Here is a 27,118-nt window from a genome sequence, read left to right as displayed (position 1 = left end):
TGCCTGGAAAAGCCCATGCATGGAGGAGCCTGGGGGCTACAGTCCATGGAGTTGCAAAGAGTCAGACACGACTGAGAGACTAATACATTGGGAGAAGAAGGAGGAAATGAAGAGAGCCCAGCTCTGACCTTTCCTGACCAGCTCTGCTTCCTCCCCATCCTTGTGCTTCCTACTCCTATTCCTCCTTTGGGGCCACTATCCACTAGTCTCCTTCTTCCCTTGCTGCCTCCTCTTTCCTCAGTTTCTGTCATTCCTAGTTCTTTCCAGCAAGTCAACAAAGCTACCTTTTTTCCCCTTAGGGAACCAACTAAACACCATATCTTATCCAACTGAAGCTCCAGATTTTCTCAGTACTGTTAAGCAACTAGTTTCTCAGCCCTGGTTTTGCAATTTGGAAATTCAACCGTTTATCATTGTGATCACCACAATGACACCACTACTTAGGCTTACTTAGGGTAGGGTCTCAACAACACGAGAGGGGCACAAAGGTTGCTGATTCGGACACAGCAAATTGCTAGTACTATTGCCTGCCTCTCTCAGATCCATTGACTCCACAGAATGTAAGAACAGAAAGAAAACCGCAGAAGTCAAGCTTAATTTCTTCTTTGTACAAAGGAGGATGAATCATGCCCAGGAAATCGAGTCACTTTCTCAAGGAAAACACAAAGATTTTATAACAGAAACGGAGCTAAGGCTTAGAAGTTCTAAACACATGCTCTTTTGGACTGCTCTAATCACCCATCTTATGACTTTCCTTGTGGCTCAGACGGTAAAGCGCCTGCCTACGATGCGGGAGACCAGGGTTTGATCCCTGGGTTGGGAAGATCCTCTGGAGAAGGAAATGGCAACCCACTCCAGTACTCTTGCCTGGGAATTCCCATGGATGGAGGAGCGTGGTAGGCTACAGTCCATGAGGTCGCAAAGAGTCGGAAACGACTGAGCGACTTCACTTCACTTCACTTCACTTCAATCACCCATCACCTCTCCAAGCACAAACAAAACAAAACCAAGTGATACAAGCAAATGTATCACCTTTCTGGTCTATCCAACCTGCACTGGTTGCCCTCTCCTTCACTTAATCTGCCCAAGAGCTCCTGCAATGCACCTGAATATTTATGGGTGTTTATCTCTGAATGTTTTCTAACTTACTAACATATTTTCATATACACGTTCCATGTTATATGTGCCTACTTCTTAGCTCTGCAACATTCAGAATGAAACAAATTATACTAATAGTCAAAGAATTCTTTACTAAAACCTTGCTATCTGCTACCATACAAGTTGTTGCTGTTACTGTTTAGTCAGAAGTTGTGTCCAACATTTTTGTGACCCCACGGCCTGTAATCCACCAGGATTCTCTGTCAACGGACTTTCCCAGGCAAGAATACTAGAGTGGGTTGCCATTTCCTTCTCCAGAGGATCTTCCCGACCCTGGGGTCGAATTCACATCTCCTGCATTGGCATGCATGTTCTTTACCACCAAGCCACCAAAGAAGGGCATGTCAAATTCCTGAGATCCATAAAATCCAGGTATTAATGTTCTGTAAATAAATAGCGATTCTTGTTTTCATTAATCTATATCAATGCTTCAAAGTGGTGTTTGTGGTATCTAGTTAACAATGACATTTGTTGGAGATTTCTGAAAATAATAATAGGCACCATTTATTGGGTACTTATTATCTGCCACTGAAGTGGGTGCTGTCACATATTATCTTATTTAATCCTTCAACAACCCTGAAACTAGGCATTAGTAGCTCCATTTTCAGAGGAGAACAAGGCAGAAGCAATTCAAGAAGTGTGCGATACTTTGGAGTGATTTTGCGAGCAGATTTCCTAAACTAATTCAAACGAAACCACATTATGAGGATGTCCAGCACTGTTTATGCCACATGCATTCCACTGTGTTCAGCTTCTCAGCACAGCTCCCTCTCTTCCTGAACATATATTTTATTCAGTTCTACCCATTAGGATACAAAGGATACAACTATCATGCAGTTTGGAGGTGAGGGGTGGGATAGGTTTCCTGGAAAAGGAATTTGATTTTAATAAGTCCTCAGTCCTCTTGTGGCCAAAGAAGTCCAAGAGATCGCAGGGCAGCCTCAGAGATGCTTTCTGGGCTGTACTAAAGGCTCTCTCCACTTGAAGCATACTGGCCCAGATGACAGTTGAACCCATGACCCATCATTTCATTAGTACTGGTTTCTAACTGCTGTAACTATCTCAGAAAAATTTACATAATTACACAGTTGCTGAATACATACTTGAAAAGCCTTCAAAGGAAACAGTTTACTCTCTATAAACATCAGTTTTCACACCTCAGAACCATTTCCTAGACCTTTTATTCCAAAGAAAAATTGCTTGAAAAATGTATACAGGACATTTAAGTGGTTCTTGTTGAGGCTTGCAATGGGATGTTTATGCCTATTTATAAACTTCTGCCATCAGAAATCTTGGTGCCACTATGGGATCTCACTCAGCCTCTCTTCCATTTTGATTAGGAGAAAAATGCAAACTACTCTCTTCTCTGCTCCACTTTTACAAGGTTACCTAGCACTTTGAGCCAGTAGCAATTGAAAGCTAGTAACTAGAAAGTAATTTACCTCTTTGAGTCTCACTCTTCAGAGCCAGTACAATCTGAGCACATTTTTGCACCAAAGACATTAAGGGAGAATTCCTTTTCAAGTGGTTATTCTTGAATTCATTTACTTTTGACACACACAATGAAATCCCAATTCTCCTGCAGGCTGCAGTGCCTTTGTTTGCTATTTTGTACACTGTCTATCTCCCTGCATCTTTGAATGAACAGCTGCACAAGTTTCAGAAACTTGTGAGTGCATCTTAGAGATGGAGTATAACAACCGGAACTTAGCCAGCTGATTATTTTCCAATCACCACTTTGCTGTTTTCTTTTAAGAAATAGTGAAAAGGGACAGAAGATCCTCAATTTTAAATAGGCTCCATAAAACATGTAAATCTGTGATAAGTGCACTCTTGAGTAATAAAATGACTTCTGATAAATGGCACTAACCATGATTTATAATGTGAGAAAAACCCTCAAACATCTTTTCAAATCTATAGAAGATATTCCTTTTGCCCAGGAGTCATGTTAAAAGCCAGAGGCAAGAGAATTTGCATTGCCCAGTTAAACTATGGGATCTCTAACAGGATAGATGACAAGAGCTTTGTGAGACCAGAAACAGAGGGGTATCAACCACAAACATGAATTCACAGGAGCATTCAGTCTAAGACTAAGAGGCAGAATAAAATTAAGATCATGGGCTCTTTGTTTGAGCCCCATCACCTACACATACACGGATCTCAAGCAATTTATTTCATTTCTCTTTGCCTCCATCTTCTCATCTCTGAAATAGAAATGATAATAAAATGTTTCTTGCATGGAGCTGCTATGGGGAGTAAGTAGTCTGTCTCTTCCCTTTTGATTAGGAGAAAAATGCACACTACTCTATTCTAAAATACTTATACTATTGTATGGCACATAGTAAACACCAAGTATATTTTAATTTTTATCTGTGAAATTGGAGGTCACCTAGAGTTTCAGATTAAAATGAACTCTATGCTAAGACATGGAAGCAACTTAGATGTCCATTGACATAAATGGATAAGGAAGTTGTGGTACATATACACAGTGGAATACTACTCAGCTATAAAAAGGAACACATTTGAGATATTTCTAATGACATGGATGAGCCTAGAGCCTATTATACAGAGTGAAGTCAGAAAGAGAAAGGCAAATACTGTAAATTAATGCATATATATGGAATCTAGAAAGATAGTACTGATGATCCTACATGCTGAGCAACAAAGGAGACAAAGAACAGACTTTTGGACACAGTTGGGGAAGAAAGGGAGGGATGATTTGAGAGATTAGCATTGAAACATATACATTAACATATCATAAAACAGATAGCCAGTGGGAGTTTGGTGTGTGACACAGTGAACCCAAAGCTGGTGCTCTATGACAATCTAGAGGGATGGGATGAGAAGGATAGTGGTTCTCTTGAAGAAACACATGTACACCTATGGCTGATTCATGTTGATGTATGGCAAAAATCATCACAATACTATAAAGTAACTATTTTCCAATTAAAAAATAAATAAAATGAACTCCAGTAGTGGATTGACCCTTTTATATCTGATCATGTGCTTATGCCTCAACTCATCCACTTCAATACAGAAAATATAAAGCCACTCAGCGTGATTAATCAATCCTCTTGCAACTGCAATCAGCCTGAAGAAATACCTTTGAAGAGCTACAAACAAAACTGGCAGAATTTCCCCCCTCATATCTTTGACTTTTTCAACTAAATCTCTCTCAGTTTCATTCTTTTAATATCAAATGTTTTGCCTTCAAAATGTGCCTGTTTCTTTCTTATTCTCAAATAGAAAAGTATATTTGCAATATTGGAAAAGTCACATTTTATGATAAAGCATGTAGCAAGGCTTGAAGATTTCTGCTATTTTAAACTGGTATCTTAGCAGAATCTAAATAATTATCATCTGTCTTCAGCATTCACATTTTAACCTGAAAACTGTCAGCAAATAAAACAATAAATAGAAATTTTGAAAAATAATTACAGAAATGTGGGATGAATTTAAATTGCCAACAGTAACTAGTGAATGTATTGTACTTATGCCTCTTTGAAGAGAAGCCCCCTAAAGGGGCAGAACTGAAGATAAAGAATGCCACTAGGGCGGCATGGCAGAGATGCTTTCCAAAGGCTTATGCCTATGGATATAGACATGCACATTTAATGCATGCAGGCATTTGTGAACAATGATCAGGCAGGGGCATCTGGTAGACCAATCCCTTCTCCCCCTCCCTCCATTCACCTCTAATCAAGTGAGCACAAGAAATGAAAATGTCTCCCCAAATACCAATGTGCCAGAAGACATAATGAGAAAGAGGCACAACTAGACTATGAAACCACAACATCAAAGGCAAATTTATACTAAGAAGATTAGATAGGCAGATTTGCATCCAACTAGTTTCAGTTTGAAATAAGCCAATTTGGAAAAAGATTTCATTTTCAAATGTCCATTACAATTTCATCTAAGTACCAAGATCACCTCTAGAGAAATATAAAAAGAAGCATAAACCATAAATGCATATTCTCTTCCTTTAACCCAACAGTCTCACTCTAAAGTCAGTAAAGAGAAATACCGAAAGTATCTAAGATTCTCACTCTCACTGAGTCAATAATAAATATATACTGAGTTTCTACAGAGGGAGAGGAATCATCCAGAATTTTCATTTAGTAATCCACTCAATCTACATTTTAAAAGTTAGTCTTATTCTACTTAAATGTTTACAGATAAAAGGAAGATCCGATTTGTTTTTTGGTTTTTTTTTTTTTTTTAAGATTTGAGCTTAAAATTATCCATTACAACTACAGTAATCCTGCAAGAGTTGTTAAAATGGAATCTTAATTCAATACATAGTAACTTCACAACTGCTGGCTACAGGGTTAGGAATAAGGCAAGAGAAACAGGTCAAATGGACTAAGAATGCTAATACAGAGAATCATAGGAATGCTTCTGTAATCCTCCTCCATGTTAGGGAAGCCAAGCACATAGTGTCAAAAAAGACTGTTTCTCCTCATGAGGAGGAAAAAAAAAAGTTGCAGAGTAGACAAAAACAAGAGAATGAAATTGGAAGTCTTCCGATGGCAAATTATTAATGCCTTCTCTTTGAGAAATTGCAAGCAGGCAGAAAAAGGTCTAACCTGAAGAGAAGGATCAAAGACTGAAATAAAAGCTTTGATGCCCAAGTTGCTCTGTAGCCCCAGAGCGCTGTGGAGCCATGAATGCAGCTGGGAAGATTGTTAACTCCAAAATAATTGTGGAATGAATTGGTTACTTAATCCCTGGGAGGACAGAGGAGTGAGATTAGGTAGTGTTTAGTTGCTTCTGAAATGAAATAACAGCATTTAATTTGAAGCTAAATATTTATATTTATTTCAGTTTTGTTCCAGAGTTTTTACATCGTTAAAAACATATGTCAGTGTTAGTGACTGGTTGATAGGAATGTTTTATTTGAATACAATGTTTATTTCTCAAAAGATAACTTTATTGATTGGGTCATGAAAGTGAGACTAAGCTAAGACAAGCCTAGTGGGACTGATCAGACAGCCACAGCCTGGCAGCGCTGTTCATCCTGAGACAAGGACCCAAAGGCTGACACAGTGACTCAAAGAAAAAGAAAGCATCGCTAAGCCTCACTTTGCAGCCTCAAAGTTAAAGCTACACAACAAGCTAAATAAAATTCTTACTAACCTATTAATTCACTCATTCAAAAAGCACATTTAAAGCCCAATTCGTTTCAGGTTCCTTGCTGGGGACCAGACATAAAGTGGTGAAGACTCAGTCCTGGTGTCAAAATCACCATGTAAAGATCACAGAAGCTTGGACTTTGAAGTGAACTGAAAGGTCATTTTTTTTTTTTTTCTCTAACTTTGCAGTCTTCCTCTCTGCCAGTCCTACACATGGTCATTCATAATCCAGGTGTACAGCTTCAATGAGAGGAAACTTATTACCTCCCTGGGAAGAAAGTTCTCCCATTTTGCTAAAAAAATTAAGTAGGACTCAATGACATGCCAAAAAATAAATAAACTGAATTAGCCACTTTAATTAAGCCTCTGCAATTGGATTTCATGCATTTTCTTTTTGCTTAGCAAAAATGTTGTGTACTTTAATAAATAGCACACATACATTCTCTCAATAACCAGATTAAAAAAACTGTCTTTAACATAAAAAGCTGTTTAGAATCACAATATTTAGTCTCACCTACTGATCCCAAGCTGGTTCTCACGGGCAATATTTCACAACAGAAATAAATTGAAGCCAGAAGGATCATAACATAGCTTAGAGTTAAAAAGAAATCTCCTGAAAGTCTGTTTTCTGTCTACCGTGATTACTTCTTCCAGGACTCAGGGCCAGGATGAAAGTGAAGTGTTATTTGCTCTGCTGTATCCTACTCTTTGCAACCCCATGGACTCTACCAGACTCCTCTGTCCATAGGATAGTATGTACTATATTTCTACACAACAGAGTAAGGAAATCAGACAGTACCTTTTTAGACAAAGGGGGAAATTTCTGAGTGTAGTTAACAGTGTACCTTTGGGTATGATGGGGACTAACTTTCCTGATTTTTGAAAGGCTATTTGGTTGTTGTGCATGTGAGCTAAGTCACTTCTGTTGTGTCCAACTCTTTGCCACCCTACAGACTGTAGCCCACCAGGCTCCTCTGTCCATGGGATTCTCCAGGAAAGAATACTGAAGTGGGTTGCCATGCCCTCCTCCAGAGGATCTTTCTGACCCAGGGATCAAACCCACATCTTTTATGCCTCCTGAATTTGCAGGAGGGTTCTTAATGCTAGCGCCACCCGGGAAACCCATTAGGTTGCTACTGTGACATTATTTTTCTTGAATATAATCTTTACCATTTTATCACAGTAAAATAAAATTGATCCAGAATAGTTGAAGACTGTCCTTATTCTCTGAAAAATATTATTACCTTAAGGTCACAATATGATTACAGTTCGCTTCTTGGGTTAAGATGATTCCCCTGGGGGAAGAAACGGCAACCTGCTCCATTATACTTTGCCAGGAGAATCCCAGGGATGGAGAAGACTTGGCTGGCAACAGTCCAGGGATTCACAAAGAGTCAAACATGCCTGAGCCTGACCACAGGGTCACATACATTTCAGAGGGATTTCAAAATGTTTAAGAAGGAAATACAATATTTACTACTAGTTTATGCTTAAAGTTTCTAAAGGCACTGAACCATTTCTCTTAACCACTAAGAAAATTTCTCAACCCTAAGAGTATTTAATTCTTGTGGTCAAAAGATTTAGCTACATATCTAGCATAATGATTTGCTGAATGAATAAATATGTAAATATTCAACACAGTAGCAGAATATCTGTTAGGTATTATGTCAGTGATTCATGAGACTTCTTCATTCCTTTTCAGTACAAAAAGTGACTTTGAATCATGCAAAATATCAGCTATCATTTCCTGTTTACTAAACTATTATATTTCCTCCGCTTTAATTTTATTACCTAACTTCTCTTATTTGTAAGTTGGCTACAAAAAAACCTCTCAAGGACAGTATTTGCCCTGCTGTAACTATACATTTTTAATCAAAGCCTGTCATGAAAAAACAGTTTTCAACGGACACTCATAGAAAACACATTTTGTCCTCCTTTAATTGTCCCATTACAATAATGTAGGACTATCTAAATGAGGGAAAAAACATGAAAAAGAAGAAACTTTGAACACATTTTTCAAGATATGCTTAGTATATTAACTTTTATATTCCTTCAGTTCAGTTCAGTCGCTCAGTTGTGTCTGAACTTGGTGACCCCATGGACTGCAGCATGCCAGGCTTCCCTGTCCATCACCAACTCCCGGAGCCTACTCAAACTCATGTCCATTGAATTGGTGATGCTATCCAACCGTGTCATCCTCTGTCATCCCCTTCTCCTCCTGCCTTCAATGTTTCCCAGTATCAGGGTCTTTTCCAATGAGTCAGTTCTTCATATCAGGTGCCCAAATTACTGGAATTTCAGCTTTAGCATCAGTCCTTCCAATGAATATTCAGGACTGATTTCCTTTAGGATGGACTGGTTGGATCTCTTTGCAGTCCAAGGGACTCTCAAGAATCTTCTCCAACACCACACTTCAAAAGCATCAATTCTTCAGCATTCAGCTGTCTTTATAGTCCAACTCTCACATCCATACATGACTACTGGAAAAACCATAGCCTTGACTAGATGGACCTTTGTTGGCAAAGTAATGTCTCTGTTTTTAATAAGCTGTCTAGGTTGGTCATAACTTTTCTTCAAAAGGCTAAGCATCTTTTAATTCCATGGCTGCAGTCACCATCTGCAGTGACTTTGAAGCTCAAAAAAATAAAGTCTGTCATTGTTTCCATTGTGGACCCATCTATTTGTCATGAAGTGATGGGACTGGGTGCCATGATCTTTGTTTTCTGAATGTTGAGCTTTAAGCCAACTTTTTCACTCTCCTCCTTCACTTTCATCAAGAGGCACTTTAGTTCTTCTTCACTTTCTGCCTTAAGCATGGTGTCATCTGCATATCTTAGGTTATTGATATTTCTCCCGGCAATCTTGATTCCAGCTTTTGTTTCATCCAGCCCAGCATTTTTCATGATGTACTCTGCATATAAGTTAAATAAGCAGGGTGACAATATACAACCTTGACATACTCCTTTCCCGATTTGGAACCAGTCTGTTGTTCCATGTCCAGTTCTAACTGTTGCTTCCTGACCTGCATACAGATTTCTCAGGAGGCAGGTCAGGTGATCCAATATTCCCATCTCTATAAGAATTTTGCACTGTTTGTTGTGATCCACACAGTCAAAGGCTTTGGCATAGTCAATAAAGCAGAAGTAGGTGTTTTTCTGGAACTCTCTTGCTTTTTTGATGACCCAACGGATGTTGGCAATTTGATCTCTGGTTCCTCTGCCTTTTCTAAAACCAGCTTGAACATCTGGAAGTTCATGGTTCACATACTTCTGAAGGTTGGCTTGGAGAATTTTGAGCATTACTTTACTAGCATGTGAGATGAGTGCAGTTGTGCAGTAGTTTGAGCATTCTTTGGCATTGCCTTTCTTTGGGATCAGAATGAAAACTGACCTTTTCCAGTCCTGTGGCCACTGCTGAGTTTTCCAAATTTGCTGACATATTGAGTGCAGCACTTTCACAGCATCATCTTTTAGGATTTGAAATAGCTCAACTGGAATTCCATCACCTCCATTAGCTTTGTTCGTAGTGATGCTTCTTAAGGCCCACTTGACTTTGCATTCCAAGATGTCTGATTCTAGATGAGTGATCACACCATCGTGGTTATCTGAGTCATTAAGATCTTTTTTGTATAATTCTTCTGTGCATTCTTGCCACCTCTTCTTAATATCGTCTGTTTCTGTTAGGTCCATATCATTTCTGTCCTTTATTGTACCCATCTTGCATGAAATATTCCCTTAGTATCTCTAATTTTTTTGAAGAGATCTCTAATCTTTCCCATTGTATTATTTTCCTCTATTTCTTTATATTGACCACAGAGGAAGGCTTTTTTCCTCTCCTTGCTATTCTTTGGAACTCTGCATTCAATTGGGTATCTCTTTCCTTTTCTCCTTTGCCTTTCACTTCTCTTCTTTTCACAGCTATTTGTAAGGCCTCCTCAGACAACCATTTGGCCTTTTTGCATTTCTTCTTCTTGGAGATGGTCTTGATCCCTGCCTCCTGTACAATGTCACAAACCTGTGTCCATAGTTCATCAGGCACTCTGTCTATGAGATCTAATCCCTTAAATCTATTTGTCACTTCTACTGTATAATTGTGAGGGATTTCATTTAGGTCATACCTGAACGGTCTAGTAGTTTTCCCTACTTTCTTCAATTTAAGTCTGAATTTGGCAATAAGGAGTTCATGATCTGAGTCACAGTCAGCTCCCAGTCTTGTTTCTGCTGACTGTATAGAACTTCTCCATCTTTGGCTGCAAAGAATATAATCAGTCTGATTTTGGTATTGACCATCTGGTCAATTATATATTCCTCAAATTAGTATATATTAGTATAATAGTATATATTATACTAATAGTAATACTAGTATATATTAGTACATTAGTATATTAGTCAATTCCCATATCCTCCTATATAAGTCCCTTGATTTGCTTCCTTTCAAGTTTAATTTCCATCTTGCTCATTCTTCAGGTATTCTTCCATAACATGGCTCCCTCTATAGCTGCCATCAGTATTTATCCATAATGCTCTAAGTTAACAATGAGGTTATCATTGAGGTTATCTGATATTCAGACCTCCTCCAACTCACTGCCAACTACACATTTATACAGTCAAGGCATTTGAGCTTCTCATTGTGTATTTTTATTTCTGGGTTAGTGAGGATGATCTGAGAATCTCCTCCTCTGTATACATGAGTAAGCCAAGTCCAGCAACCATGTGCTTTCTCTATTCTAGGAGAGTGCTCTGTCCATGATGGACATTTACTCACATTAGGGCTGAAATGAAGAAGAGTATTTCTCTATTAAACTCTAAGTAGACAGAAAAAGAGTCCCATCAAATCATACACAGGCTGTAGGGAAAAAATAGTTTCTGTTTTCTCTTCAGGTATTCCTGACACGCTCTTCAGCCAGCTATAATGTATTCTTACTTAATTCACAGATTTATTTTGACCCTTCACCAAGGTTAGATGTAATATAAGCAAATCAACAATGCAGCAATTGCAGTATCCTGGAGAAGATTATTTGTGATAAATGAAAGCTAAGCAGGGGTCACTGGAACTCACAACAGAACAAAACATATCATCTCCTCTGTCAGAATGAAAAAAAAAAAAAAAGGTTTTATTTAAGTTACATAACTAAATCTCCAGTTGTTAAATATTCTTCAGCAGATAGTTTTAAAGCCATTTTAAACCATTACAATGACTTAAACAAATGTTCATTAAAAAATGCAGGCAGGTTCTTAGAACTTCAGGTCTCGTGTACTGTATTCTCCTACTCCTCCACAGTCCCTCAGTCTCCTGCGTTGTTCAGAACTAACAGATTATAAAATTGTTATTTTTGCACTTGCCTTCTGTGGTTTACCATCTGATTCAATAAATGGATGGATTAAATCATTACTTCCAACCCACATAAGCAGTCCAGACACTATTGTTCTTCACCAGTGATGAGGAAAACCCTCATCCAATGCCATGCTGTGCAAGTGAGCAGCCACCAAGTGCTACACAATCCTCCCTGTGCACCCACACACTAGGAGGAGAGACTCAATGCAACACAATCCTCCCTGTGAACCCCACATACTAGGAGGAGAGACTCAATGCAACACAATCCTCCCTGTGCACCCCACAGACTAGGAGGAGAGACTCAACGCAACACAGTCCTCCCTGTGCACCCACACACTAGGAAGAGATGCTGCACAATCCTCCCTGTGCACCCTACACACTAGGAGGAGAGACTCAATGCAACACAATCCTCCCTGTGCACCCCACACACTAGGAGGAGATGCTGCACAATCCTCCATGTGCACCCCACACACTAGGAGGAGAGATTCCGTGCATTTCATTCTCGAAGGAGAAGAAAAGGGAGAAGGGACTCCCCTTCTGAGACAGTTTAGTCCAACTGAGAAGTTAGAGGGAACAATCCCCACAAGAATTACCTTCATTTCTGACACCAACTTCAAGTTCAGAGGGTTCATGAAATCACTCTCAACATTCAGTGATTTGTTAGAAGGACTCACAGAAATCACTAAAAGCTGCTGTATTAAAATCAGCCAAGGAAAGAAGTACATAGGATGAAGGCCAAAAGTATCAAACGTGGACCTTAGAAGGCATTAATTTCCTAACATCAGTGGGTAACAATACACACAGACGGCTGCCAGTCAGGAAGTCCAGTTGAGCTCTATGTCCAGAGTTTTTATTAAGAGTCCATCAAATAGGCCTATTGATTTACTTACTAATTGCCCACTTACACGACTTCAGTCTCCAGTCACCAGCCTCTCTAAAAGTGACCCAGAGCCCTTATGCTAGATCGTGTTGGTGGTCTTTCTCCGGTGGCAACCTAAGACTATCTACATGTGTCCAGCCCTCCAGTGATATTCAGGGATAGTTCTATTGTCAGACAATCCAGTGATCTAAGGTACCCAGGGAAATAAAATGCTCCTATCAGAAAATGATACTCCAAGAGGTTAGAGATGACCTTTCAGAAGCTAAGGTCAAAGGGCAGAAGTCTTTCTGCATAAGGTTAAACCATTTACTAGTCATCTTCTTTTCCTCATAAGCCTTTGATTTGGGTCATTTATTTCAATGGTAAATATATTCATTATGATTATAACTATGCTCTTGGGCTTTCTGAGGTTCAAGGTAGACGTATGTAATACAACAGAGATTAAGGAACTTCAATTCAGTTCAGTCACTCTGTCGTGTGCAACACTTTGCGACCCCATGGACTGCAGCACGCCAGACCTCCCTGTCCATCACCAACTCCCAGAGTTTACCCAAACTCATGTCCATTGAGTCAGTGATGCCATCCAACCATCTCATCCTCTGTCATCCCCTTTTCCTCCTGCCCACAATTCCTCCCACCATCAGGGTTTTTTCCAGTGAGTCAGCTGTTTGCATCAGGTAGCCAAAGTATTGGAGTTTCAGATTCATCATCAGTCCTTCCATTGAATATTCAGGACTGATTTCCTTTAGGATGGACTGGCTGGTTCTCCTTGCAGTCCAAGGGACTCTCAAGAATCTTCTCCAACACCACAGTTCAAAAGCATCAATTTTTTGGTGCTCAGCTTTCTTCACAGTCCAACTCTCACATCCATACATGACCACTGGAAAAACCATAGTCTTAACTAGATGGACCTTTGTTGGCAAACTACTGTCTCTGCTTTTTAATATGCTGTCTAGGTTGGTCATAACTTTTCTCCCAAGGAGTAAGCATCTTTTAATTTCATGGCTGTGGTCACCATCTGCAGTGATTTTGGAGCTCAAAACAATAAAGTCTGAGACTGTTTCCACTGTTTCCCCATCTATTTGCCATGAAGTGATGGGACCAGATGCCATGATTTTTGTTTTCTGAATGTTGCAATTTAAGCCAACTTTTTCACTCTCCTCTTTCATTTTCATCAAGAGGCTCTTTAGTTGTTCTTCACTTTATGCCATAAGGGTGGCGTCATCTTCATATCTGAGGTTATTGATATTTCTCCCAGCAATGTTGATTCCAGCTTGTGTTTCATCCAGCCCAGTGTTTCTCATGATGTACTCTGTATATAAGTTCAATAAGCAGGGTGACAATATACAGCCTTAACATACTCCTTTTCCTATTTGGAACCAGTCCGTTGTTCCATGTCCAGTTCTAACTGTTGCTTCCTGATCTGCATACAGATTTCTTAAGAGGCAGGTCAGGTGGTCTGGTATTCCCATCTCTTGAATAATTTTCCACAGTTTGTTGTGATCCACACAGTCAAAGGCTTTGGCATAGTCAATAAAACAGAAGTAGATGTTTTTCTTGAACTCTCTTGCTTTTTCCATGATACAGCAGATGCTGGCAATTTGATCTCTGGTTCCTCTGCCTTTTCTAAAACCAGCTTGAACATCTGGAAGTTCATGGTTCATGTATTTTTGAAGCCTGGCTTGGAGAATTTTGAGCATTACTTCCCTAGCATGTGAGATGAGTGCAGTTGTGCAGTAGTTTGAGCATTCTTTGTCATTGCCTTTCTTAGTGATGAAATAGCCCTTTTCCAGTCCCGTGGCCACTGCTGAGTTTTCCAAATTTGCTGGCATATTGACTGCAGCACTTTCACAGCATCATCTTTTAGGATTTGAAATAGCTCAACTGGAATTCCATCACCTCCAGTAGCTTTGTTTGTAGTGATGCTTCCTAAGGCCACTTGACTTCACATTCCAGGATGTTTGGCTCTAGGTAAGTGATCACACCATGTGTGATTATTTGGGTCATGAATATTTTTGTACAGTTCTAACTTTGTAAGGTAGTTAGTTTATAGCACAAGATTTATGGAGGCAAGGGACTAGGGGGTGAGGGTGATAGGTGTAAAGGGCTGTATGTGCATGCATGCTCAGTCAGTTCAGTTGTGTCTGACTCTTTTGACCCTATTGACTGTAGCCTGTCAAGCTCCTCAGTTCATGGGATTCTCCAGGCAAGAATATAGGAGTGGGTTGCCATGCTCTCCTCCAGGGGATCTTCTGATCCAGGGATCAAACCCACATCTTCTGTGTCTCCTGCATTACACGTGGATTATTTACCACTTAGCCACTGAAGAATCTCCAAAAGGCTGTATAGTAAAAGTGAAAGTTGCTCAGTCATGTCCAGCTTTTTGTGACCCCAAAGAAGTTGTGACCCCTATACAGTCCATGGAATTCTCCAGTCTAGAACACTAGAGTGGGTAGCCTTTCCCTTCTCTGGGGGATCTTAACAACACAGGGATTGAACCCAGATCTCCCACATTGCAGGTGGTTTCTTTACCAACTGAGCCACAAGAGAAGCCTAAAAAGGCTGTATCATGCTTGTCAAAAACCCAGACCTTGGTATTATGGCTTAGAACAAACATTGCAGGAGTTCTTTCACTTGATGGCAATATTGAAGGAGTAGATTGCCACCAAGATCTAGTACTGGCCTAGGAGGGTACACTAGTTCTGCACCTCAGGATGAAAAGAGCATGAACAGTAGCCTACACAATACATATAGAGTTATTCTTCAAAGCTCCCCTAACTAACAAGATCACCTTATCTTCTGACTTCCGGAATTCTGCTACCACTTATGTTAAGCTACTCTAGTCATATCTCTACTGGGCATTGGTTCCAGGACTCCACAAAAGTTACCAAAATCCATGGGTACTTAAGTTACTTATAAAATGGCTTGGTCCAATTGGCCCTCTGTACCTGTGGATGCAAAACCCACAGATATGGAGGGCTGACTGCATGTTAGACAGGAGTCTGAAGTTGTTTTTAGGAGAAACAATGAAACTAAATTCTGACAGATGAAGGGAAGAAAAGAGAAATATTAATATATAAATCATGAAAACTCCATGAGGGCCTGATGGAAAAAGATGAGAAAGAATTCCCAACCCCACTTTGCCTCCTCTATTTGTTAGTCCAGCAGAGCTCATAGTATGGTTCAGAAAACAAACCAAAAAAAGACCCATGGGAAGTCTTGCTGACTTGCTTATCCTTAGGCAACTATATAGATCAGAGAATACCATAAACACTGGAGTTAAATATTTGGGTAAAAACCTGGCTCAGCTACTAACAGTCTGTGATTAGGGCACCTCAACAAAGCTTCCTGAGTTCCTGTCACTTCAATTCTAATTTGGGAATAATAAAAACTCTCTCAAAGAGTAGTTTAAGGCTTAAATGAGATAACATATGGGAAAGCTTCTGTTAAATGTACATTTTCTTAACTATTATATAAACATGCTATTATCAGTTGAGTAGATTGGAAAACATAGCTTTTAACTTTTTATTTCCAATTTTTGATAATGTGTGAGTGCATGCATGCTCAGTAGCTATCATCATGTCCCACTCTTTGCGACCTCATGGACTGTAGCCGGCCATGCTCCGTGGTCCATGGAATTTTCTAGGCAAGCATACTGGAGTGGGTTGCCATACCCTCTTCCAGGGGATCTTCCCAACCCAGGAATCGATCCTGCATTTCCTGTGTCTCCTGTATTGTAGGCAGATTCTTTACTGCAAAGTCAGGGGGGAAGTCCATCTACATATATGTATATACAAATTTATATATATCTATATATAAATTCTTTTATTAAAATAAGACATAGCCTGACTCTAAATTTTAAATAGTTGTTCCAGTTGCTTTTTTAGGATAAAAAGATGTCAGTTCATTAAAATCCTAATGTATATTCACAAAAGCAATAGAAATTAATATTAGGTGACATGGATGAAATAAAGATATCTTCAAAGATATTCAAGGAAAACATACACAAACTTTTCCTGAAAGGTTATAAAAGTAGTGTACATCCATATTTACTAAATAATTAGGCTCTATTTTGTAAGCCATAGAAACTGCAATTGGCAGATCATTATATCAGAAAATCAAGAATGCTTCTAAATTCTTGTAATCTTTACTTTGATCTAGGGTCATACAGTATATTATGAGAGGGCTTATTTAGACTATTTGTGAACTTAATATATGTTAATTAATAAAACTGAATGGTTTTGAACATGAAATACATATATATTACATGTTATATACATATGTTTTATATTATATATATATATATGTAATATCTCCTTCAAAGCAACTGAGTCCCACAAAATAATAATACTTGAAGAATATTTTCAAAAACAAATACTTCAAGATACCTCCATAAAAGGGCTATATGGTCATATGCATTTGGAAAATGCAGGAATCTAGATACTCCTCTGAGGGAGTTACAATACACTAATTAACACATTAAGGGCTTCCCAGTCCTGGAGGAGGGCATGGCAACCCACTCCAGTATTCTTGCCTGAAAAACTCCACAGACAGAGACTGGGGTTGGGGGGCTATAGTCCATGGGGTTGCAGAGTCAGACATGACTGAGTGACTAAGCGCAGCATAGCACAGGTGATGGAGTGGTGAAGAATTCACTTGCCAATGCAGGAGACAGGAGATGTGGGTTCCATCCCTGGGTCGGGAAGATCCCCTGAAAGAGGAAATAGCAGCCCACTCTGGTATTCTTGCCCGAAAAATCCCATGGACAGAAAAGCATGGTGGGCTACAGTCTATGGGGTCACAAAGAGTCGAACACAACACAGTACACACACGTGCACACACACACACACACAGGCTCTAGAAAATCCTACAAGAATGAACACAATATAAGGTTATTTGACCTAGAATTTCCTGAACTTATTAAACACAAAAACTTCATTTCCTACAACACTTCTTAAAATCCAGTGGAAATAGTGGTCCAGAGAATACATTTTAAGAAATATAATAGTTCATATTATTCAGGTTTAAAAAATACGTGTGCGTGTGTGCTTAGTCAGTCAGTCATGTCTGATTCTTTGTGACCCCATGGATTGTAGCCCACCAGGCTCCTCTGTCCACAGAATTTTTCAGGCAAGAATACTAGAGTAGGTTGCCATTTCCTACTCCAGGGGATCTTTCCCACCCAGGGATCGAACTCAAGTCTCCTGTGTCTCCTGCATTGGCAGGCAGATTCTTTACCACTGCACCAACTGGGAAGCCCTTGAAAAATATAAGGCATTACATCCTGCACATCCAGCTTTATACTAGTTCGACCAAGAAGGAAGAGGGCACCCTGCACAAGATGCTCCAGGTTGAGAAAAGAGCCATATCTGTGCAGCTAAATTTGTAGCTTCAGTGTCATCTAGTCTCTCAATTCTCTTGATTATCACTACTCTTTACCTTTTATCTTACTTAGAATTTGACTTTTGACTGTATTTCCTCCAGTCTTCTACTTTGCCTCTTTCAGGAAATGTACCTCTAAATAAGTCTTGAAAATGCCCACAACCAGGTTAGCTGAGTCCCCAGGACCATCCTGTCTGGTGAACATCACCAAGGTAACAGACCCACCAGATGCTTCCTTCTGTCTCTTACTCCTTCTATCCAGCGCAGTGTTACTGGACTAGCCTGAGAACAGAGAATCTTGTAAAGAAATTTCACTTTTTCTTTTCTCAATATAAAACACCCTACTCATTCTAGGGTATTTTCATGATTGACTATCATACTGGTAGTTTCTAACATTGACCAGCCTAAACTCTCATACAGAAGTGTGGAAAGTTCCATTCCATTCCATCCATTTTACAGTAGATTAAGGAACTTATGGTTTCAAAAGACTAAGAAATGAAGCTGCACTGTCCAGACCAACTGACCCGGCCCAATGGCCACTACTGGTGCTGATGCTATTTTGGTGTATAGCAAAGTTCACTTTGCCCAGATATAAATAACTCTGAGTAAAATTTTACCCTTCACACACGAATGCAACATATACTTAAAATTCAAATGGCAAGCAAAAATTCCAGTTATATTATTTCGAAAAATACTGAACGGCATTGATTTCCATCATGGATCTTTTAATCCAGGATTTCCTCTTTCAAATTATGCTTATCAAATTTCTTAAGAGAAAAATGGGACTTTATATAATCAAAACCCTAAAAGGGGCATTTTAAGTTATGTACCTTATAAAGTAAGAGAAGTCTGGTATTTTAAAAACAATAACAGCAACAAAACCTTTTGGCAGCAAGCAACAAAAATGAGTGAAAGTGAAAGTCGCTCAGTTGTGTCCAACTCTTTGCAACCCCATGGACTGTATAGTCCATGGAATTCTCCCAGAATACAGGAGTGAGTAGCCTTTCCCTTCTCCAGGGGATCTTCCCAACTCAGGGATCAAATCCAGGTTTCCCGCATTGCAGGCAGATTCTTTACCAGCTGAGCTACAAGGGAAGCCCAAGAACACTAGAGTAGGTAGCCTATCCCTTCCCCAGGGGATCTTCCAGAAACAGGAATCAAACCGGGGTCTCCTGCACTGCAGGTGGATTCTTTACCAACTGAGCTATGAGGGAAGCCCCAGCAAGCAACAAAAAAGAATGGCAAATGACTGCATGCAGATTTGGCCATTTGAATGACATAACATTTCTTTTCCTTTGGATTTTCAGCCTCTTTCCATCGTATTATGGCTATATCTTTGAAACACACTTCTACACATAAAATGTCCATCTTAAAATCTTCAATGGCATTACATATCCAAGGAGTTGAAACCCATATTATTCACTTGGCAATAATGAGTGACATGGAGTTAATACACATCTTACTTGCCATAACCCCCAAGTCCTGCTCCCCACTATGACTTAGTCCCTGGATTTCTTTTAGTGTATTTCTGAGAATACCATTCATCACATTATAATGATTTGTTTTCCTATCTCTGTAATGAGAATGCAGCCTTTTCAATAGCAAAGCTATGTATTTCTTACACAGGTTCTAAAAATCCCTCAATACATGTATAACAAGCAAAACTTTAAGTGAAAAAAAAGTCATTTAGCTCAAACTTTTTGCAGGAATATTGTTTTCTCAGCATACTGAACAGGTTTAAATACTAAAAATCAAGTATAAATCCTTTATGTCCCTTTCAGGGAAATGATATAAACATTATTTCTCATAAACAAGAGATCTATTATATTTTAAAGAAACAACTTCACATAGTGACTCAAAGGACAAACTCAGGAGCCAGACTGCTTGAGTTCACACCCTAGCTCTATCATTTATTACATGTATGACCTCAAGTAAGTTAATTTCTCCTTACTTTCAGTGTGTTATTACAAAATGGGACTTACCTTAGAAAATTGTTGTGAGTAATTAATGAGCTGACATGCATAAAGCATTGAGGACAGCACCTACCATGTAGAAAGCATGACTTCTGAGTTAGCTCTTATAGTCATTACTATCCATCTGCAAACTTCTCTAGCCCATCACTAAGGATATCCTGTAGAATCAAATAACCATGGATAGTGCTAGGTCATCCTCTTCTAAGGCTGCCATTCTTGCAATATTAGGTAATTCTGATGCAGTCTTTATTTTTAAGTGCATCTACCTTCTGGTTGCTAACACTGGCCATGCAAAGCATACCTGGAAGGCTATTTTAGTAAAAATCACTGTCAAAGCTTCTATTTTTAAATCAATGTCAGGGTAGTAAACCTTCTGTGTGGATTCCTAATAAGATGTCCCTTTATTATGCTCACAGGGAGATGTCAAACAGTTATTGCTTTGCTTTCCTCATAAACGGTCTAGCTGTCCCTTTCCTGTACTTGTCTCAATCCTTGTCAATACTGCCATATTCTTCTGTCAAGTTATGTAAAGCAGAATACAATCGCCTTGACATGGACTTGCTAGAACCCTGCCGAGGGCTTAAGGCTCTAACTCAGTGCATCTTTATGTGGTGAACAAAATAACACTGAATTTTACACTGTCAGCTCATGTTAAGAATGCCTATCAATTTATCTCCATAATATAACCTGTGTTTCTTCTCAGACTATCTCCTAGTAATGCTCATTTAGGACTGCAGATTAATAGGCATGTTCAATTAATGATTTTGCATTTTTTCCCAATTAAATCTTCTTCCCCCACTAATTTTATAATTCAATTAAAATAAGCCATCAAGTTTTCTTAGCATGATTTGCTTTTTATAAACCCCCTGCCACTTTTTCCCCATTTTCATTGTTTCAGTAGGCCTACCGCTGAAATGAAGCTGTGGAGATAGAAAATGTTTTCTAAACTTTCTAGATTAGATCACCAGGGCTGCTGTAACAAACTGAGCAGTTTAAACAACAGCAATGTATTGTCTCTCAGTTCTACAGGCTGGAAACCTGAGATCAAAGTGTCAGCAGGGTTGCTTCCATTTGAGTGCTGGGTGCAGAAATCCTTTCCATGACTCTCTTCTAGCCTCTTGTGGTTGGCTAGAAATCCTTGGCATTCTTTGGATTATTAATGCCTCCCCCTGATTTCTGCCCTCATCTTCCCATGGCATTCTCTCTGTGTGCATACCTGCATGTCCAAATTTCCCCTTTTAATCAGTATATATTGGATTAGGGGTCCACCTTACTTTCATACAATCACATCTTAACTAATTATACTTACAACAATCATTTTTCTATAAGGTCACATTATAAATTACTGGGGATGAGAATTTCAACATACAAATTTAGGGTGACACAATTCAACCTGCACCACTTCTCAAATTAAAAATGCTCTTGGGGACAAGCCACTTTAAGGAGTGGCTTTGTTCTGATCTCCTATCTGCATAGAAGAGATATATCCTGCAAAGAGCTTACTGGGCTCCTTGATTGGAATCCACTGGCTGGCTGAAAATCATACCTGTGACCAAACACCCAAAGTTTGCTCAGATTTCCTACAGAATGGGAAGCGAAGCAACCACAGGCGCCTTTCCCCCTTCACTTAGTGCATTTCCCCTACAGATTTTCAGGCAATATACAATCAATAAAAAGAAGCAATGCATTAATTACCATATATTAACACATATATGTGGAATCTAGAAAAATAATACAGATGAACCTATTTCCAAGACAGGAACAGAGATGCAGACGTAAGGAGCAGACATGTGGACACAGCGGGGGAAGGAAAGGGCAGGACAAATTGGGAGATTATGATCAATATATATACACTACCATCTGTAAAACAGATAGCCCCTGGAAACCTGCTATAAACCACAGGAAGCTCAGCCTAGTGCTCTGTGATGACCTAGAGGGGTGGGAATGTGGGGGTGGGTGGGAGGGAGGCCCAAGAAGGAAGGGATATATGTATGCATACGGCTGATTCACTTCATATGCTTCAGTTGGGTACAAATATGGACAAATAAGAGTGTTAGCCTCATAGACTTGTTGTAAGGATTAATAATTTGATCCATACAAATAGTCTAGAACTGTGCTTGGTACACGGAAGGTGTACAGGAAAATTAGAGCTCATTATTTTACAAATGATGACAATGAGCTGTAGGGCTATAAAATGCCTTCTCCAAGATATTACAAATGGTCATTGGTAAGACCCAACCTCTAGCCCAGAACTTCTGAGGTTTTCCATGTCAACAGACAGCATTCCAGCAATATTCTATTTTTAAAGTGCCTAAACATCACACTTGAAAAAAATGAGAGGTCTGGGGACTAAAGGACTAAAGGAAGTTTTATGAAAAGATTTGAAAACACCAAGTACAACTTATTCTTAAAGAGGAACAGAACAATAATATGAAATTTGGCATAGAAGATAGAATATTTCCCAGATATATTAAAAACAGAGCAAGCTCAAGGGATAATAATAATAATACAAGTAGCTCTCTTGGCTTCAAGAAGGGATGTACATGGGACATGGCAAAAACAGTTTTTCTTATGTCCAGGGCAGCAGTTCCTTAGCTTTTCTTTGTCCAGTCAAACTAGCTTTTCCAGAACCTCATACAGAGGTGGTTACTGATTCTTCAAGGACTTTGCCTTCCCTAAAACCAATCCCTGAGCAGGCAGGCCTTTAGGCAGAGTTTCTTGAATATACAACCCTACTGTTTGGTACTTTATTCCTATATTTCCAAGCATCACCTTTAGCAACCCTCTCTTGTTTTCTTTAGGACAGAACTATCCTCTGACATAGCATTCGTGAGCTATATTAGAATCACTGATTTCCTACCACACAGGATACCACATTTGTTTTGGAATCTGCAGCACTTAGCACACAGACTAGGCGTGAGATATTAATATCTACTGACTAACTGAAAGACTGGCTAGAAGAATGAATGAATGAATATATAAATGAAAGAAATAAGAAGATCTCTGAGCCTTAGCATCTCACTATTAGGCACATTATAGTTTAACTTGACCTCTGACCAGGGAAAAGGAAGATGGAATAAGTGATGAGGAACAAAAGGAGTGACTCTGTGTGTGATATTAATCAGTTAATGAAGCTCCAAGTTGTTTTGCCTGGATCCATAGAATTAAAAAAGAGAAAATTTAACCACTAGCTATCTAGCTTGATTTGCATGTGTTCAAATCTTCAAAGTATTCCCTTTGATTCCTTTAATCAATAGCTATTTTAGAAAGCTCTTCATTACTTCCTAATTGTCCAAATTCATTTTCTTCATTTTTCCTTATTAGAGGCAGATTTTTCAAATGAGTTAAGTAGATCAGCAATTTTAGAATCGTTATCAACTTCAAGCATTTCTCTCAGTTATTAGCATGTCCCTTCTCTCTCTGGACTAGATTCTTTTCTCCATTTTTAAAAGGCCCATCTGGCTCATTTTAATTGACTTATTTTTCCCATACATATCAAATAAAGTCAACTTTATCCTATACTGAGAGCAATCCATGTTTACAATAACTCTGATCCTAGATATTTTATCAGACATCTCACTTTAGATGAAGATGCAAGTGATTCTCCATTATGTTACCATGTCAAAAAATAAGTAAATAACTAGCACTCATCTAGGTTTTAATCCACCTCAATCAAATAAGCTTATAAAGTCATTGCCATGGCCCACAAAACATTTCACAAATAATTTAAATGAATATTTCGATCCTTAAGTACATTATAATAAAAAAAAAACACATATTCATTGAATCCAACAATTCCACTACTGGGAATCTCTTTCACAGAATTAAAAGCATCATACTATTGCAGCACTGATGTTGTGTCAAAAAGCGGGAAACAAAATGAATGCTCATCAATACATGGGTGGTTGAAATTTTAAGGCATATCAATACCATGGAATGTTATGCAGCTGTTTGTATATATTTCCATATATGCAGGAAATATAGAAAAGAGTATTAAGAAGATTATTACTAGGGAGGAGAGAGAATACTGGATGAGAAGAGCAAAGAAGAAAACGTAATTAAGAAAAAAAGGGGGGTATTTATGATAAAACCATTATATGAGAGATGATCTCATCTATGTAAAATTCCATATGTTATACGAATATGATTAAATATACATAAAAGGATAACCACATGATTTTCTGAGGGCAATAGGACTATAGATTTTTGCTTTCTTATACTGTATAAACTGCTAATTTTTAATAATTAAAACATTTTAAATTTAAATTATTTTTATCATTTGAATCACTGTTTATATAATTTGAAAAACATCAAATTAATTTTAATTTTGATATATATAATATATCTAGAGAGAGAGAGTAATGCCTATCAGACCAAGGTTTATATACTCATAATTCATAACTCAAATCCAGCCACTGGATAAGAGATTGGCTTCAAGCAGTACTTCCAAACTAAAATCCACCTGATTGAGAGAATATATACATATACCTTATCAATTCTATTCTTTTTAAAACAATCTTTTCTAATTTTCATTTTTAATCTATTCTCAAGACTCATCTAATATATTAACTGTATTCTTAACTGTATTCTCCACTTGTCTCACCAAATATTTGATTTCCTAGAAAGTCTTCAAAATTCCTCCATCAAACTCCTAAATTTCTACACTTTATGATATCTCATTTTGCTGGATGAAATGTGAAATCATGTAGCAGATTTCTGAACTGCTACTTCAGGATATATATCCCTTGGGGTTCATCAATTTTTCTTTTTACATTCAACAGTTCTACAGTGAGAGATGAAACACTGTCAAAATCCATAGGTAAACACACTTGGACAACAGTACTTAAAAGAGCAATGCACCTGTGGCGGATTCATTTCGATATTTGGCAAAACTAATACAATATTGTAAAGTTTAAAAATAAAATAAAATTAAACAAAAAATAAAAGAAAAAAAATTAAAAAATTAAAAAAAAGAGCAATGCAGAACCCTAAATGGTATTTTGTGTGGTCCACCTTTCCTCATGACTTCTGAAATTTTCTGTATAAAAACAAACTTGTGAAAATATATACTTATTCTGCATGTGTTTAAAATCATCCAGTACTTTCACCAACTCCAAACTAAAGAATACAATATCTAGCTACTTGAATTTCAAAAAGCATTTTAATTACTTTGGTAAATAAAAGTTGTTAAGAAATTGGAATAATCAAAATATTCAAGTACTAATGTAGAAAAATATAGAATAAATTAATCCAGGTATAATTTTGAGGCTATTATCATTACCATATGTCTCTTTGATTACCTTTCTCCTCAGGGACTTGATGTTTTGCAAAATCTACTCTACCAAAACAAATGAATCAATAAAGTAATAATTGATTTTTAAAAATTTTAATGAATCAATGACATGTGTAATTGCCCATCACAGATAATGATCAAGATGAGGAAACCAGTGTGGTACAGATAGTTCAAGCAATGTATTTAGGGGCAAATAATTTGGTCTCATGGAACAATGTATAGCTTCGGTTACCATCTTAAAATTAATAGAAACAACTGAAGACACTCTCCAGAGCTCAGACCTCTGTTTTGAAATCAGTGTTCCATAGTCAAAGAATAAATTGGGATAGAAAATCAGCTTTATTTTAATTCACAATTTTTAAAAAAGGAAACAACCTAGGGAAGAATATCAAGATTAATTTACAAGAAGAATAGCTTTGAGGTGCCCAGGAAAAAATGTGAGCCTGAACCTTATGCCAAGGGCAGAGGAGACAAATGAATATGAGTGATGAGCTCTCAGCAACCTTCCAACTTCACTGACAAAGATTCAAGTAATGGATAAGAGAAGGCAAACATATTAGCAGAAGACAATGAAGACAATATTTTTGTTCACTTTTTATACCTATTTCTTTAACTTCTATGTGATAGGTTTTGTTTTGTTTTCCCTGCCTTGAAAAGATAAATGCAGATGGATTCACATCCTCCAGAGACTAGAATCAGATGATCAAGTCAAAACAAATCCTTCTGAAAGCACCCACTCTCATAGCAGATGCAGTAAAAGACACATCATTGGCCATTTTGAGAATTTCCTGCCCAAGAAACATCTTAAACACACATGTCCAAAACTGACAGTTGTTAAGCTCCAACCTTGAAAACTAGGTTACCAAGTTTTGACACATTGAGAATCATGCAAGTGTCAAGCTTTTTGTGCTTTTTTTAACAAAACACAAAGGATAGAAAAGGAGTAAATATCACATCATGCTAAATTTGTCTTAATCCTCACTTTATTCATTCACAAATCACATAAATCTCACAGAATACTGTACCAGCATTTTCAAACCATGGCTCCATTAAAGATTTAACATCTGAAGTCAGAAAGAGGTTTTCTTATTAAGCTGCCATTTCCTTTACAAAATAGACTATTTTGTACTTACTGCTACCCTTTGAACTCTTATAGTGAATAATTAAAACTAAACTGCAGAGCATAATTTTCAATGCTGAGTACACTGTAGGTTGTAGGTTTTTGCTTAGTGGCTGATTTCAAATGCTCCCCAATCCCCAGAGGGATACCCCTGCCATTAGTTTGAATCGACAAAATTGGCTGGCCCCTAAAAGCAAGGCAGACAGCTCCAAATCATAATAAAATGGTCTTGTTCGCAACTCACCATATTGACAGTGGGGTCCCTGAAAACCCTCCGAACACTGGCACCGCTGGACTTCACCCTCTGAGCATCTCTTCCCATGGACACAAGTCTCCACTGCAGAGACAGCTAAAAGAAAGGTAGACAAGAAGGCCGGAGAGAACAGAGTATAGGGAAGGAAAGAAAATCCTCAGTGTACGCATCAAGTTGCTAATATAGACACCATCTAGAAATTTCTACCAGCTCCTCTAGCCTCTCCACCGAAAACAGTTTTTTCATTACCAATTAAGGCCATTGCCTCCTAAAGCCTTGTAGAACTCCGTATGTGGTAACATCTGTATCACTTTGAAGCTCGTAGAAATGCCCCACCCTAGACCTACTGAATCAGAATCCATACCTTACCAAGGTACTAGCTGATTTGTATTCAGATTCAAGTTTGAGTAGCAGTGGTCTTTATGGGAAACAAGTTTTTTAAAGAGTGGAATATGTATATGTATAACTGATTCACTTTGCTGTACACCTGAAATGAACACAGCATTGTAAATCAACTCCACTCCAATAAAAACTAAAGGAAAAAATTAAAAAGAGTAGCACTAGTCTAAAGGAACTCCATGAAGATGGCTATG

At 38.3% G+C, this 27,118-nt stretch overlaps 1 protein-coding gene across 1 annotated transcript in view; it reads right to left on the bottom strand.

Moving 5' to 3' along the window:
• The window catches only part of LOC104985214 (EGF-like and EMI domain-containing protein 1), a 662,362-nt gene that overhangs the window by 552,944 nt on the left and 82,300 nt on the right, over window positions 1-27,118 (bottom strand). Inside the window, exon 4 of the mRNA XM_010835278.1 lies at window positions 26,517-26,621. Coding sequence (XP_010833580.1) covers window positions 26,517-26,621 — 105 coding nt within the window. The remainder of the gene's footprint in view (window positions 1-26,516; window positions 26,622-27,118) is intronic.

Source organism: Bison bison, unplaced genomic scaffold (genome assembly GCF_000754665.1).
Source record: "Bison bison bison isolate TAMUID 2011002044 unplaced genomic scaffold, Bison_UMD1.0 scf7180017864040, whole genome shotgun sequence".
NCBI lineage: Eukaryota > Metazoa > Chordata > Mammalia > Artiodactyla > Bovidae > Bison > Bison bison.
The sequence above is the reverse complement of the archived record's forward strand: the minus strand, read 5'-3'. Positions and strand labels throughout refer to the sequence as shown.